Source organism: Epinephelus lanceolatus, chromosome 22 (genome assembly GCF_041903045.1).
Source record: "Epinephelus lanceolatus isolate andai-2023 chromosome 22, ASM4190304v1, whole genome shotgun sequence".
Classification (NCBI taxonomy): domain Eukaryota; kingdom Metazoa; phylum Chordata; class Actinopteri; order Perciformes; family Serranidae; genus Epinephelus; species Epinephelus lanceolatus.
The window spans coordinates 14,104,363-14,120,429 of NC_135755.1; the positions used below are offsets into that span (position 1 = coordinate 14,104,363).

General features: G+C 42.5%; 1 protein-coding gene across 1 annotated transcript; it reads right to left on the bottom strand.

Moving 5' to 3' along the window:
* Window positions 1-12,401: 12,401 nt before the first annotated feature.
* Window positions 12,402-15,688, bottom strand: mrpl52 (mitochondrial ribosomal protein L52). The gene is made up of 5 exons (XM_033652049.2): window positions 15,570-15,688; window positions 15,089-15,158; window positions 13,054-13,121; window positions 12,811-12,875; window positions 12,402-12,716 (listed from the first exon to the last, which is right to left on the bottom strand). Exons 1-5 carry the CDS (start codon window positions 15,604-15,606, stop codon window positions 12,564-12,566), a joined length of 393 nt encoding a protein of 130 aa, XP_033507940.1. The 5' UTR covers window positions 15,607-15,688; the 3' UTR covers window positions 12,402-12,563.
* Window positions 15,689-16,067: the final 379 nt, after the last annotated feature.

Here is a 16,067-nt window from a genome sequence, read left to right on the forward strand (position 1 = left end):
TTTTTCAGCAAATAAGTGAAACATTTTATAAAGCATTCAGGATCTTCATGCCTCTGCACAAACAACAGCTGTCACCAACACCAGTGTCCGTCAATCCGTCCCATTCTCAAGAAGGCCTTGAGGGAACTTCCTCAAATTTGGCACAAATGTCCACTTGGACTCAACAATCAAATGAGACAATTTTGCTGGCCAAAGGTCTCTGTGATCGGACAAAACATGTTTTTTTCAAAACTCAGGAATTCATATGGTAATTATGACAAAATTTCACACAAATGTCTGACAGGATAAAATGATGAGGTGATGACATTTTATATCCAAAAGGTCAAGGTCACTATGACATCATCATTTTAGGCAAAAACACCTTTTTGACCATTATTCAATGCCAGGCAGTAATTCTAGTTGTAAATCTAATACATCTCTCTCTCTCTAATATATAATTTTATACAATTAATATATATTATATTTTCAATGGTACAAGTATTACATTCTCGGAACCCATCGGCTGTATTCAGCATCTGACTTCCAGCAGACAGCGATACAGCCTCTGGGGGCAGACCCCCGATTTTTTGGCATTCCGGTTTGATCTGGGCGGAGGAGGTGAATTTCCGTTTCCGACTTCCGTTTATATATAAGTAAATATGTAGAACCATTGTGATGGATTCAGAGTTTGCAGTGACGCCAATTATGTTCCGCCTCGTTAGTTCACCACAGGGAGCGTTTAACCTGGCAACAACTGCAGTCGGCTCAAATGTGATTGGTTAATATTACGCGGACTACAAACAGCCTACAACCGGAAACCGGGGTTCTTCCGCTCTTCTTCCGGAGGCAAGATCTCCGCCAGGGTTTGCCTACAGACTATAAGTATTATAATATAAAATGCATGCATCTTTTTAAGTAGTTCCACCTCTGGCATTATTGAGTCAGTCCTATGAGTCTTTTATAATCTGACAAACTCAATTAGTGCAGTACAACCAACATTATTTGCTTTGACCTCGAAAAACCTAATTAAGTTGAATCAACTTAATATTTATCCAAAAGCTGTGTTGATATTCATTTTAATTTTATCCTACTCAAAAATGTCAAGATTGTTTTTGATTTTGACCCACTCTTTAAAAAAAAAAGTCAACTGAATAAAACACGTAAATAAAACAAATGTAATTGGGTTTTTTTTTAATGCTGAAAAACATCTTTATTTTAAGTTTTATCCACTAATTCCATTATCATTTTTAGAGTGTACTCTATTAAACATCCACTGGTTCAACTTTAAAAAATGTAGGCATGCAAGTAGGTTCCAAATCTGGCATTACTGAGTCAATTCAATGAGTCTGCTATAATCTGACAAACTCAGTTATTTTAGTACAACCAACATGATTTGCTTTGACATCAAAAAGTTTAATTAAGTTGAACCAATTTAATGTTTATCCAAAAGTTGTGGTGATATTTAATGGTCAAATAATTTTATTTAAGACAGTCTGACTTACTTGTTTTACTTCCATCCTTCTCAAAAATGTCAAGATTGTTTTTGATTTTGACGAACTTCTTAAAATAAGTTGTCGACTCACTAAAACACATTAATGTAGCAATAATACATTGTATTTATAGAGTGTTCTTCTCGGTACTCAAAGACACTTTAAGATGACTTTATTTGAAGTATTACGAAGTAACCCTATGAATCACTACTTGATGCAGTACTTGAGTTCAAAGACTTAAGACGTACTTGTGACTTGCAAAACAATGACTTGGCTCCACCTCTGCCATGTTTGTGATGCAAAATTGTCGCCAACTGACGTCATACTGAGTTGAAGCTTTGAAAGCATAACCATTTTTTAAACATACATATAAAATCTCACAATTTGTAGGCGTGTCGCTGCCATTTCTTGCCAAACTGATTCAAAAGTGTTTGGAGGACATAGTTTGTTTGGGAGGATTACATCATTCCAGTTCACTCAGTTTCAGCCTGAGCTGTCGTCAGATCAACATCTGCCATTTTTTTTTTTTCATTTAGGAGTCCTCCTCCTTTTTCCAGTGTGTGGGACTGTAATGTTAATCAGTGACAGATTTGATTGTTGTGGTCATCTAATTTGTTTAAAAAAAAAAAGTTTCATTTATATAAATAAAGTGCATTAATCTAAAAGATCAACCTATATTAATCTTTTTATGTCAGCACTTTGGCCATCACCTGCACTGTGTACAACCAAATCCAAAGGGTGACCTATTTGTAGATATTAATCAGTAAAGAATAAGCAATGCAGGGCTGTACAAAAACAAATGGTAGGAAACAAAGACAAAGTGATTTGTAGCTATGGCCATGGGCTGCTGGAGGGCCACAGATGGAGCAGTCTGGATACAGTTACACCACCGCTGGTTGTTTTGGACGTGGAGCCAGCAGTCATGTGTCAAGGAACCAGTCGGAAAAAATGATGGAACGGTCACATTTTTCAGGAGAAGCGCGTTCCAACCGAGCATCTGGTGTTCCTGAAACATCTGAGCCTCTCGGCCAAGCCCAGCTACATGTGTGTGTACTGTAATGTTTGTGTGTGTGTGTGTGTGTGTGTGTGTTAAAGTTCATTAAAAAAAAAAAAAAGTCTCCGCCCTGACCTGGCTCTGTCTCCCTGAAATTAATTGCAAAAACGTGATGAAAAATTGAGTGAAAGAAGGAGAGAAAAGGAAGAGAGAGGTGAGAGAAGGGTAGTAAAACAGAAATTATTTTACAGGGCTGGGGATATTTTTCCCTCCGCACATTTCTATCCAAAAAATCCTTCTGTGAGCTGCCTCCCTCCCTCTCCTCCCTCTCTCTTATTTCCTCACCCACTGCAAAATTGTTCTTTTTATGAGGCTTCAGTCTCAAACCACTCCTCCTCTCACCACAAGTATCTCTGGTCTGTTTTTGCTCTTTCTCTCTCTGCCCTTTCCTCCCCCCTTCAATCCCCTTTCTGTTTTAACTCTTCGCATACTGTAAATGTGTGAGTGTAACGGTAAACAACAACAGTCACGGTGAACCGCAACATCAAGGCGAACAACCACCAACATAAAAAAAACTGGTTGGTATGCAATTACAGCTTAGTCTCTGGAAAACCTTTGTCTTTGAGCATTTTAACTGTTTACACTCCTGTTTGGAAAGTTCTTTGTGTTACATTATTGCATTACAGTGCCTTATGAACACACTTCTAATCATGTTCTTGATTGGTGGGGGCTTTGAGCAAGCATTGAACAATGACTATGTTTACATATACACTAATAATCCTCGATTATTCAGAAATTGACAGTATTCTGAATCTGATTCAAGTCATGTAAACAGCATGTTTTGTTTGGATATTCTGAATTAAAAGAGCACTTCCAAGTCTAAGGCCATGGTTCTTTGCCGGAAAATGGTGGATCACCCCCTCTGGGTTGGAAGTGAGTTACGGCCCCACGCGAAGGAGTTCTAGAATCTTAGGGTCTAGTTCACAAGTGGAGGTAAAATGGAGCGCAAGAGATGGACAGACGGTTTGGTGTGGCATCAGCAGTGAGAGGTGCATTGCAACAGATTGTTGCGGTGAAGAGGAAGCTGAGCCTTAAGGCAAAGCTCTTGATTTACCAGTCCATCTACGTTCTGACCCTCACCTATCGTCATGAGCTTTGGGTCATGACCAAAAGAATGAGATCATGGATTCAAGCAGCTGAAATTAGTGTCCTCTATAGGGTGGCTGGGCTCAGCCCTAGAGATAGGGTGAAGAGCACAGACATCTGGAGGGAGCTCGGAGTAGAGCTGCTGCTCCTTTGCGCCAAAAAGTGTCAGTTGAGGTGAGGTAGTTTGGGCATCTGATCAGGATGCCTCCTGGGCACCTCCCGTTAGAGGTTTTCCAAGCACATCCAAGTAGTAAGAACGCATTGGAGGGATTATATATCTCATCTGGCCTGGGAACACCTCAGGATCCCCCAGGAGGAGCTGGAAAGCGTTGCTGAAGAAAGGGATGTCTGCAATACCTTGCTTAACCTGCTGCCCCCACGACCCAACCCCAAAAGAGCGTATGAAAATGGATGGAGGATGGCCTTATTGCGAAGATAGCATTTTCCAATTACGATATAGTAAATTATGATATTATTTCAGTTTTAGGAATATGTGTCTCCACTGGGGTTTTTACCGCAGTTTGCGACGCACAGCCTCTTGACCTTTTACGAAGCTGAGGCCACAAACAACTAGCCAACATTTGGCAAGGCTGCAGTAGAGGTGCATGCCCAAAAGAAAAGCCAAGATTTCTGGTATAAAGGAGAAACACACCTGGAAGATTCTCAGTCATCCAGGTCATGGTAATCATAAGTGCTATATCGTAGGCAACTGGACCTTACAAAGTCGTTAAGGTCACATGTGACCATCTTGTGTGTCATTAGGGTTAGATGGGTCCAGGTGTGAATAGGTGTTAAGTCATCTGAGAAGGGATCCCTCCCCAGATGACTTAAAGGTGAAATGCCTTCAAGAAACTCAAGCAAGTTCAGTTGTCGACAAAAGACTTGGACAGCAGCAGGTTTTGTGCTAATATCCCAACGCTGACCTTCTCATGAAGGTGGTTGATGGAATAAAAGGGAGTTGGAACAGTAGAACAAGTCTGATAACAGTAGAAAACTTTGACGCAAAGAAGTAAAATGGCTACAAGCAGCTGCAGCCTTTCCACTTTTCCATATCTTTACATGATAAATAACATCTTCTGGTATATTAATTGGTGTATACAGAGCCGCATGTTAACAGGAATATCTGGGGAAAATAAACTTCCTCTCCGTGACCTTTGGTTAAAACACAGCAGACGTGGAAGTTAATAATTGGCTCGAATGGTTAAACTGAATGCAAACAGGTTGGGCTTCAACTATACCTTTGGCTTCGATTCGTGAGAGACCAATAGAGGTGTTGTTGCAGTAGGTGTAGCTGCTGCAGACTTCATGGATCTACTGTACACCAACCTGAATGACCCCACTCTTTCTACTCACATCTGTTCATCCACTTGCCTCATTCCACCAGCCAAAGTCTCTCTCTGTGTCACCTGGAGTTTCCATTTCTTTCAGTGGAGCTCTCTCATGCACAATAACTGTTTTGAATGATCCATCTTTCTACAGAAACTTTCACCGCTCCACTGGACCACTGATGGATCTGCAGATGCTGCTGAAACACATTATAACAGAAAGCAGAGGACATATTGAAGAACTGCAGCAACAGGGATCAGTTTCAGAGCTGCTTCTGTGGAGCCAACCCTGACCTCTGACCTTCAAAAAACCCCAACATGGTGTCTTTTGATGTTTAATACAGTTTCACACATATTGCCACCTCAGAACTACACCTGTGTTTAACGAAGGACTCACATTAAATTAAAAATGGTGCCATGGGACACCTTTGGTCCTGGCATTCACGTGAATGCCCCTTTACACACTCCACCCATCTAAACGTTGTTACACCACAAAAACTGCTCAGGTATGGCCTAAGGAACGTGACTAAGAGTTCAAGGAATTGACCTAGCTTACTCATTTCCCGGATCCCAGTCTGATCAAGCACCTGTGGGACAAACCAGTACCCCAGAGGTCCTGTCTCCATGCCTCGGCAGGTCAGAGCCATGTCCGATCTGCGGTGGAGCCTTTGACCCGTCGAGGCATCGAGACAGGATCTCTGGGGGTGTCCTTAGTTGTCTGGCACCAAGGCCTGGTTGACGGATCTTTTGAGTCTTGTGGGTTGTGAGGCATGCCCAATGGATGTTCAACTGAATTGGCATCTTGAGAAATTGGAGGCCAGGTTGACGCCTTGAGCTTAGTCAGGTCTGCCGAGCCATTCCTGAGCAGTTTTTGTGGTGTGGCATGGTGCATTGTCCTGCTGGGGGGCTACTGCCATCAGGGAGTGCAGTTGCCAGTAGGGGGGTGTACTTGGTCTGTCTTGTCGTTTGGGTGGGTGTACGATCAATGTTATTTACCTCACCAGTCAGTGGTTTTAATGTTTTGGCTGATCGGTGTATGTTGATGTTGCCTAGTGTCAACTCTCTGATCATGTGACAAGACGACACGATACAGAGGCTAGTTTAGGTGCAAAATCTGTCAAGACTGACAAGCTGAGCATGATACATTCTGAATCGCATTCTTTTTCTCTTTACTTCAGGAAGGTACTGCAGCTGCCCTTAAAAAGTATGTGTTGCTTTTAGAGTCACCAATTAACCTGCATGTCTCTGGACTGTGGGAGGAAGCCGGAGTACCTGGAGAAAACCCACGCTGACACAGGGAGAACATGCAAACTCTGTCCTTTTGTTGTTTGTAATATTTATGATTATTTTGTCCACTTTAACAATCAATACTCCTGTTAGCACTATTCGACCGGTCAGCAGTTGTTTGAATGCTCTGCTATCCGTCACTGCATCTTCTGAGAGCTGTCAATCAGCTGTAATCTGTTTGCGGCTCAGTTGACGTGACGTATCGTCCGCTGTGCAGGGGATTGTGGGTCAGAATGGCCAGAGAAGCATGCTGGCTTGCATACTGCAAAATTGGACCAGATGTAGTAGAACATCCTGGTGTTCTTGCATTTGGCATACTATGTATTGGGACAAGTCTTTTTCTGGCACCTTATAACGTGCACTAGGGCCTTTCACAGTAGTGTGTACTATCTTACGCCACTGCACACACACACACACACACACACACACACACACACACACACACACAAAAGCCATTCTCTAAACAATTTACAACTTTACACTCCAGATTTGCTGTGTGCCGCTGACTAAAACACTCGTTGGGTCAGTGTTTCCCAACCCTTTCAGCCTGTGACCCCTTAAAGTGAGACAACGTCCTCTTGGTTATTGGTTAGAAACAAGCCGAAGAAGGAGTAAAGTGGTTCATGTTTGAGGCCTGAAGACAGAGAGATGATGTTATCCAGTAATCCACAGGAAAATAAAGAAATGATTAGGGGAATTCCAGAGGGGATAAAATAAAGTTTGTTTTGGAGCCGTTTTTTTTTTTTCGTGCTTTCCTAACTCATTAATTGTTTTACAGTCCCTTAGATTTACTGGATAAGCCTTTCAGATCATGCTAAACCACAGACTGGGAACCAGGGATTAATTAATTAGCAATGTCTCCATGCTCCATAAAATTAAACCAAACTACATTTTAGTTTTTTCAGAAATCTTTCAAAGAATTTATGGTTTCTTTCTAAGAAAATTCTTGTAAAGCTTCTTCTTTTTCTGTTAAAAATTTTACTTTTACATTGTCTTGATGCCATTTTGGTGGGGAGACAGTGAGACAAGATGTAACCATGTCTAATGTTGTAAAAGGTGCAGCTGATCAGTAATGAGTCACACATTTTTCACCTAATTCTGTCTGTTTCACGCAGTCATCTGTTTGGAGGTGCTGTCAACTTCATCTGCCAAGCATCTGCTCTCTGTCTTGTCTTTTACGACACGGACATGAACACAGATGAGACCTTTGGCAGCCATGTTGGCTTCCATTCTCCTTTCTCCCCCTTTCTTTCTCTCTGTCTCTCTGTCAGCCATTTTAATGCTGAACTCATACAGTGTGGCTGGGCGGTGCAGGAACAACCATCAAGCTCAGCACTCCATCTCCATGCCAGGCAGGAAGTGGCCAGGACAGCTGCTTGCAATTCAACCTGAGACTTTGTTTGGGTGACCTACATTATGGCACCATTTACTTTATGCTGTGACTTTCTTCTTTTTCCCTTCATTTTCTTGTTTTGCCTGACCTCCAGCGCCGCAAAGTAACTCGGTGCGTTAACTCAGCTCCTGTATTTAAGCACACTTTTGAGGTATTTGTGCAACACTTAGTATTTCCATTGTCTGCTACTTTAAACCTCTACTCCACTACATCTCATTGGCAAAATGCACCTATAAATCCACTGTATTTATCAGACAACTATACAACTTTTCAGGTTAAGATTTTACATTTAAAAACATATCATAATCTTATAAAACACAATACATTAGTATCGACAAGGCCCCTCTTCAGTGTCTCCCTGTGGCTTTGAAAACATTCATATTTATTCATTTTCTGTAACTGCTTATCCTGTTGGGGGTTGCGGTGGCCTGAAGCCTTTCCCAGCTGACACTGGGCGAGAGGTGGGGTTAAACAGGAATTGTGCAAATTTGCAGGAAAGCCCAATCAGTCTTTTTTCAGTATTGACAGTATAAAAGCAAAATCGGGGAGTGCGGCGAAATGCCAACTACCTACTTTTGTTTATACAGAATGCGCCTTTTTCGGGGCAATGGGGGGCGTGAGCAAGTCACAAAACGTGTAGCTCAGCGTGTGACGTAAACAGTGACGTGGGAGGGAAGCCACAGCTGCTCAGTGCTTCAGCGATTCTCTCATAAGTCGGCCCGTTCTTCACCGTCCCCATCATCTGACGGTTAATGGCCTCTTCGTTTGCAAGGACAAGGAGGGCGCACAATTCCTTGTCTCCCCAGTTGCTCATCTTTACAGTGTCTGTCAGGTTTGCGTTTCCCTCTTGCTACTAGCTGCTCATTCCTGCCATCAGCTGTTTCCTGTTAGTCCACCGCCAGTGGATCGCACGTGCAGCGTCGTCAACAGCTCCTCCCATGGCGGAAGGGCACCTTGTTCTTTTTAAACCAAAAAGGTTCCACCAATATGTCTACCCTACGAGGCGGAAAATTGGGCACCTCGGATCAACTCGCCAATCCGGCTCTGTGTGTCTAAACGCTCGCAGCTAGCCGGTAAATCGGCCCAACATTCGCCAAAAATCTGGCAGTGTAAAAGGGGCTAAAGAGACAGACAACCATTCACACTCACATTCACACCTACGGGCAATTTAGAGTCACCAATTAACCTGCATGTCTTTGGACTGTGGGAGGAAACCGGAGCACCCGGAGAAAACTCACGCTTGCTGTGACAAGGCGACAATGCTAACCATCACGCTGCTTATGCTTTGAAAACAACTACATGGAAATGGCATTTTAAATTTTATTCAAAATTGTTCGTAGGTCTAAAGTGACTCTGACATTCTCCAGTTGTAAAAATTTGGAGCTTATACTCTAAGAAAAGTCTCGAAGGAAAGTAACCCTAAAAAGCAAACAAATATCAGAGGAACCCAGGATGCCACAAGGTTTACTGTCCAAGTAGCAACAAACAAAGATAATTGCAGCCTCCAGTGCCAGTTCTCATACAGTCATGCACAGTTCAAAATGTTGAGGCTGGGTAATTTTGTCGAACATGCTACCCAGGGTGCCCCATTCTCCAGGAACACCCAGGTCAGGAAGCGGTCTTCGGGAAGGGAGTTGCTGAATCAGACCCTCCACAAACCCCCCGACTCTGCACCCGGGGCCATGCTCATCTTCCTGCACCCCCATCCCGGTCAGATCTGCCAGGAAACCCTCCCTTGTTTCTGGTCTGCGGGCGAAACTACAGAGGTCTGTCAGCTAATCTCCAAAAGCAGCCACATGTCTCACCCTGCGCCCTCCATCCGCGCAGACTGACCTCACCTAGCGCCCCCTGAAGCACCCTCCCTCCCTCTTTCCCTCCATCGCTGACTTCTGCACAATAAGCAACATCTGGTTCTCATTTCCCCAAAACCAAAACAACACGGGGAGGAGAGGAAGGGAGAGATGGGGGAGGATGGGAGGAGTTGGAGGAGAGGTTGTTGAGGAGAAAGACATTCACAGAAGAGCAGGATGTGAAAAAACGGTGTGTCAAGAGAAAGAATGAGGAGTCACATTTCTCACTGTGGGTGCAGATGGAGGTCTTTGAAGGTGCAGGTGTGAGGATGAAAAAAATGTCGCCTTGTTAACCACTTTGACATTTCTTACAGCCCTCTGTGGTATGTTCAGTGTCCTCCCACACTTCTGTAACACAACAAACAGTCAGCTCCTCTGGTCAACTGTATGAAAAAGTTAAGACAAGGAGAGGAGGGGGGAGAAAACTCCCATCTCCACAGAAAAGAATCTGCAACTCAGCGGCTCGCAGCCCTAATTACAGTGGGGCTTTGCTGAAGTCTGCAACAAGACAAAGAGAGAGAGCAAAAAGAGGCAGAGAAAAACGTGAGGGAGGAAGGGAGCAAGGAGCCAGAGCGAGGGCAAGAGGAAAGGGTTACCTCATTTTGTAAATAGTCTGTTTATAAGTCAAAGTCACACCAAATTAGTGCTGACTTTACAAAGGCACAGCTGCTCTGCAAAATGTCCCCTTACGCCATAAACGCATACGACAAAAAGTTGAAAAAGTCCCTGCAGGAGCCACTTAACTCGACTTTAAAGACACATGAGACGAAGTGCAATCCATTCTTCAGGGCTGATTTATGTTTTCTGCTTTTAAAATCAGATGATGCAAACGGCAAGTGTTTCTGCAGCTTGATTAAAACTTCGCCGAGCTTAAAATTCGAGCTGATACCAGAGAATATCACTTTCTGTGGGACGCAACTTTCTGCCAACTTGGCTGCAGCCCCCTAATCATCTTTCAAGACACTAGGCTGCAGGACGACACATTTAAAATTCAAACTTTCTCCTCTTTGTTGTTCGACATGCCCCTCGAAAAAGAAGCTGCTTTTAAGGTTGAGTGTGTCGAATTTAGGGGGATATAGTGGCAGAATAAGTGTTTTCCTTAGTGTATAATCACCTGATATTAAGAATTCTGGGAGCAAAGTCTTTTCCACAGTAACCGCCATGTTGCACTGCTATGTTTTTATAGTCGCTCAGAACAGACAATCCAAACACTGGCTCTAGATCAGGCTGTTGACTTTTGCGTCAGACACTGTAGTTAGTAGCCTCAGCTGCGATGAGCCGAACAGCATTGAAGAAACACTGACTTTTAACGTGAAACTACTTTATTCAGTGTTTCTACCTGTTTAAATCACTGGGTCCATTTGTTTTGGAGAGGAAGAGACCTCTGTGGACAATTCGGCTCCCTGTAAAAACCTCCTGAACATATGGATCTTAAGTTATCAAAGGAAAAGGTGAGCACACATTAGCAGGAGCGGTGTGTAAGATTTGAGGGATTAGTGGCATTTAGAAGTGAGGCTTGCAGCTGAAACATCTCCAGGTAAGAATTCCTTCAGTGTTCATTGTTCAGGAGGTTTTAACCAGGAGCCGAATTATCCACAGAGATCTTTTCCTCTCCAAAGCAAACAGACCAGATGATTAAACCAGGTCTCTATAGCTACTTTCCCTCTTCATGACAACTGTACGGGGGGGCGAAATTTGTAGGTAACACACCCGTTAACAATTTTTTTTGGCTTAACATTACACATAATTCAGGGTGAGCCACTTTGAGTGACAGGCTGTCTGCCGATGGTGTCCCCGCTCCTAACGGTGCAAAGCTCTTGTCTAAATACGGTCACTTCTGGCTCCAAAAAAACAAGATGGCAACAGCTAAAATGCCGAACATGAGGCTTCACAACGAGAGTGACATCATGGTAGCTACCTCCATTATTTTTACAGCCTGTGGTAACAAATTAGTACTTCTCTGACGCCGTTTACCATGTCTAAGCAGGACCTGCTAATGCATGCTCACCTTTGTTCTCTAATGACTTAAGATCCAGACATTCGGGAGGTTTTAACAGGGAGCCAAATTATCTGCAGAGGTCTTTTCCTCTCCAACGCAACGGTCCAGGTGATTTAAAACACTGAATGAAGCAGTTTCACATTAAAATCAGTGTTTTTCCGACGCTTCTAACTACAGTGGCCGATGCAAAACCATGCATGAAGCTATCTAGAGCCAGTGTTGGGTTTGTTTTTTCTGGGCTACTGTAGAAACAAAGCTGCAACATGGCGGTCTCCATAGACGAGGACCGGCTCCCTATGTAGATACAAACAGATTTGTGATGTGAAGCTGCTTTAGTCCGTGTTTTTTCAGGTTTTAATATGCTAGGAATTCTAACCGGGAGTTCAGACATGGCACATGGGAGAAGTTTCAGCAGGATGAAATGCTGCAAGATGCCACTGAGTTCTACACACTGCTCCTTTATTTAAATGACTTTGACATGGGAGTTTTCATCTTGGAGCAGATTTGTCTTCAATCTTGCTTCTAAATTCATGTAAATGGAGGATCATTTCGGTGATGGCGTCACATAAGGTTTCCTTTTTACTGGCTCTACACTCAAACTTAACTAAGCCGCTTCACCGAGGTGGTCTTGACCCAACATTCGGCATGTATTTCGAGTAATAACACTGAGTTGCATGCCAAGGTGTGAACCCCTCTCTCTGGCTTTAAACACACATTCACACACGGCGAGGTCCTGAATCAGAGCTACTTTATGTTCGCCAGCTCCTCCCTTCCTCTGCTTGCCCAACAAAACTCCTCTCTGAGTCCAGCACCAGACAAAATGGCGTTTGAGCCTCTGCACTGCCTCACAAGAGGAGAAATGCTGCATTCTAGTGGAAGCTGAGACACATGAACCCTGAATTATATCTATATAAAAAATATATTGTGATCATAACAGATTCATATTTAAAGTATAAATCAGAACATTTATTGCAGAAATCCATGAAGAGTGAAAAACACAAATTATACAGCAGAAGAAAACCCACAAGTCCTCATAAATATATTCAATAGGCTGATATCAACATATTGTTCAGAATAAGGAGCAAGGATACAACATTTTTCTAACTTTTAGATTTCTTCTCCATTAACAATTTCCCTTTAGGTTTCAGTAAAAGAGACTTCTTGTGCTCCTTGACTCTTTCGGCCTCTTGTTGTTTTTCACTCCACATCTCTATTCCTCTGTCCAACTCCGAATTCAGCATCACGATACGTCTCTGTAAGAGACAACGCCATGGTTACAGACAATAAGCATGGAGTTAAAAACAGGAATAAGATTATTTCAGAAAAGGTAAAAGTGTTGATACTCACTGTTAGGACTTCCCTCTCTTGCTTTCTTCTCAGCTGTCCCTTCATTGGAGGGGCTGGTCTCCCATCTGCCCAGGAGAAGAGAGTCAATCTACCTGTTTCTGCACTGGTTAAATTACCCTAAATTTTCAAGTTAACTCAGTTACTCTGTTGACTGACTCGCCATGTATGCGAGCTCTGAATCAGGCATCTGTTGCTTCAAAATACCTGCCACTCAACATAAAACAAAGTCAAAATAAACAATACCTGCATACGACCAATCAGGCAGATCTGTCAGAGGGCCGTATTCTGTACCGCTTCGGGCAAGCCCATGTCTGTAAGCAAACATAAATGTTGTAAAAATAAAACACTTGATGGTCATGCAGAGACTGTGCAGTGCAAGAATGTGTAACCCCCATAACTTTTGCGAGGAAAGTCGTAACGTTCACTACTTCAGTTATCAGGCATGGTTTGAAGTATATATAACAAAAAACACTTAATGGTAGGGCAGAGACTGTGCACAACACTGGTGCCTATATTACCCACAATGCAACTCAACCGTCAAATTTCCATACAAGGTTTCTTCTAAACTGGTTCCATACTCAACTGAACATTTCAGACATAATTCTCACCTGGTTCAAGTCTTATCTGACAGGAAGAGAATACGCGGTGTGCCTGGGTGAGTTGGTGCCTTCTAAAATTGAGGCTAATTGTGGTGTCCCCCAGGGGTCCATTCTGGGGTCCACTCTTTTTAATTATGTACATGTTGCCTCTGGGAAATGTGATTAGAGAGCATGAAACTGATTATCTCATTCTCATCAGATGATACAAGCCCAACTGAAAAACTGTCTTGGTGTATTGACCAAATAAATACGTGGATGTCCCAAAATTTTAACGATTCACCTTTTAAGTTACAGGATGTAACCCATACCCGTCCCTTACACTAACCGCCTTGTTTTCAACCTAACACTTCATAGCAAGCTAATCGCTAACTTAACATTTCCTTCAGAACTTCCACTTCCACCGGACCAAGGAGCGAAGGGGGCTGATCGTGTAGGTGGTGGGCAGGTCTCGTAGCTGCTCCAGCCACAGCCATATCTACTCTGGAGATGTGGGTATGTTAGCTAATAGAGGCTAATGAAACAGTTAGCTATGAGCTGATAAGGAGCAGGCTACAGAGAAAATTCACCTCGTTCTAGCCCCAAACCTCCAAGCTTCTTTTTATTTTCATACTCATATAAATAGACAATGTGAAGGTACATCACACTGTATGGGATGGGGGAACCATCTTGTGAGGTATGTGTTATTACTTAAGTGTATGCACTCACTCCAAAAATGAGAGTATATGAGTGGAGGTAGTGCATCAGGGTCTGTAATACAGTCTTGGGCTGCCAACTCCAATGGATCCATGTTGTTCATCGTGATTAGTCTGTCCAAATACCATTGAATGACCACTGCAGCAGGCACAAATAACACAGAGCGATCCTCACAAGATGGTGCCCCTCATCCAGGGAAGATATACAACTTCATATTCCCTACAAATGATGCTACAAAACACTGTATGCAGCTTTTCTTCACATATGCAGTAGTACTTCGTAAGACGTAGTTTATGTACCCTTTTATTTTATTAATTTTTTTGCTACTTGTATTTTTATTTATTTCTGTCAAGCTAAGTTACCTAACAGAGACCACTTAAGGTGTATCTTATCTTATGTTATCTAATCTCATTTCATCTTATCTCATCTCATGATCTGGTTAAAAGATGAGATACACGTAACCCCACATAACAATCTAGATGACTGTTAAGTGGGGCACGGGCACAGGTGGCATGAATATAAAATATACTTTAAAATGATTCTTTGGTATAACCATGCTTGATTCACAGATAAATGCCTGGTCCTGGTTTTTACGAAATATATCCTGGGTTTACACAGCTCCTCCACAACATGGTTTAGTGATATTGAGCACAGTTAAATAGACAGTCACCCCATAAAATATTGACAAAATTAAAATTACATTATTGTGAGTTAATATGCCTGTAGAAAATTGCAGATTCACATGTCTACTTAAGATATATAGAAGGAAGTATTATCAACTTGTATGTTAGTGGTAAGTGCATTAATACACCTACAGCTTGTGTATCATTATACTACTTGAAACCTACAACCTGAAACCTGTGGTCAGGACTGACTTTAGACACTGATGTCTCCACAGTGACTGAACTGAAGTGTAATGTTAGTTTGCATCAACAGACACAGGACCCAGGGAACATGAGGATGACTGTGTGTCAGCAGTAACTTACTCTTTCCTCCACTTCTCTCCAGCCTGTACTCCACATGTCGTGCTGAACTGCCTGCTGGAGAGCCTCAGCACTGCAGAACAACAGGTACAGAAACATAACAGCCTCAGACATCAGCTCTAATGTCACTTGAAGTACACAGGGTGCACTTTGATGACTTCACTGTGATCTTAAGAGCAGATACAAGTCTTTAGTAAATAAGTAAAACCGCGTCTAAGGCAGTTAAATAACGTTAAAACAGCGCGGAAACACCCTGAACAGCATAGATGCTAATTCAGTTGCTAAACAGTTTGTATGACAGCACTGTTAGCATTAGCATTAGCATTGATGCTCGTTGTTACTGCATTTACGGCGGTTATTTAAACAGGCAGCTCTGTCAAAGGCAGCGACTGAAACAACGAGGTGTATAAAACAACGAAGCCCAACTTTAAATCTTTCGGAAAGTCTTAGAAGCGACACAATTAGTGAATAACCTCTGTCTCACCTGAACAGCACAATGTCCTCACGGGGGCCGCCGCCATCTTGTCTGCACAATTCCGTGTTGACCACCAGGTGGAGCTAAAGATGCACCGTGAGGGCCCGGATGTCCTTTTGTCAGTGGAGACATAAATGTGTTTTTGTGAATGGAAAAGTGGATTTTATGGCCCTTAATAAAGAAAATAAAACGTTGAAAGTGACAAGAAATTCTCAGGGATTATTTTCACGTTGATTGCAGCATGTTTTGCAGTTATTTAAAGTGTTTTCATCTTTATTCAGAATCAGTGACATCTTTTAAATCACTTTTCAAAACGTGTCTGTTCAAAAAATTCTTATTTTAGCACACTGTTTATTTTATATATATATGTCTTATGTGATTATTATTATTATTGTCATTATCATGTATTGTTTGAGGTAACACCAATCACAGGGTTAATAGCGAGCTTTTGCCCCAGGCCACCATCACAGCATGCTCCAGCCATATCTTTAGCCATCATCATTGAAA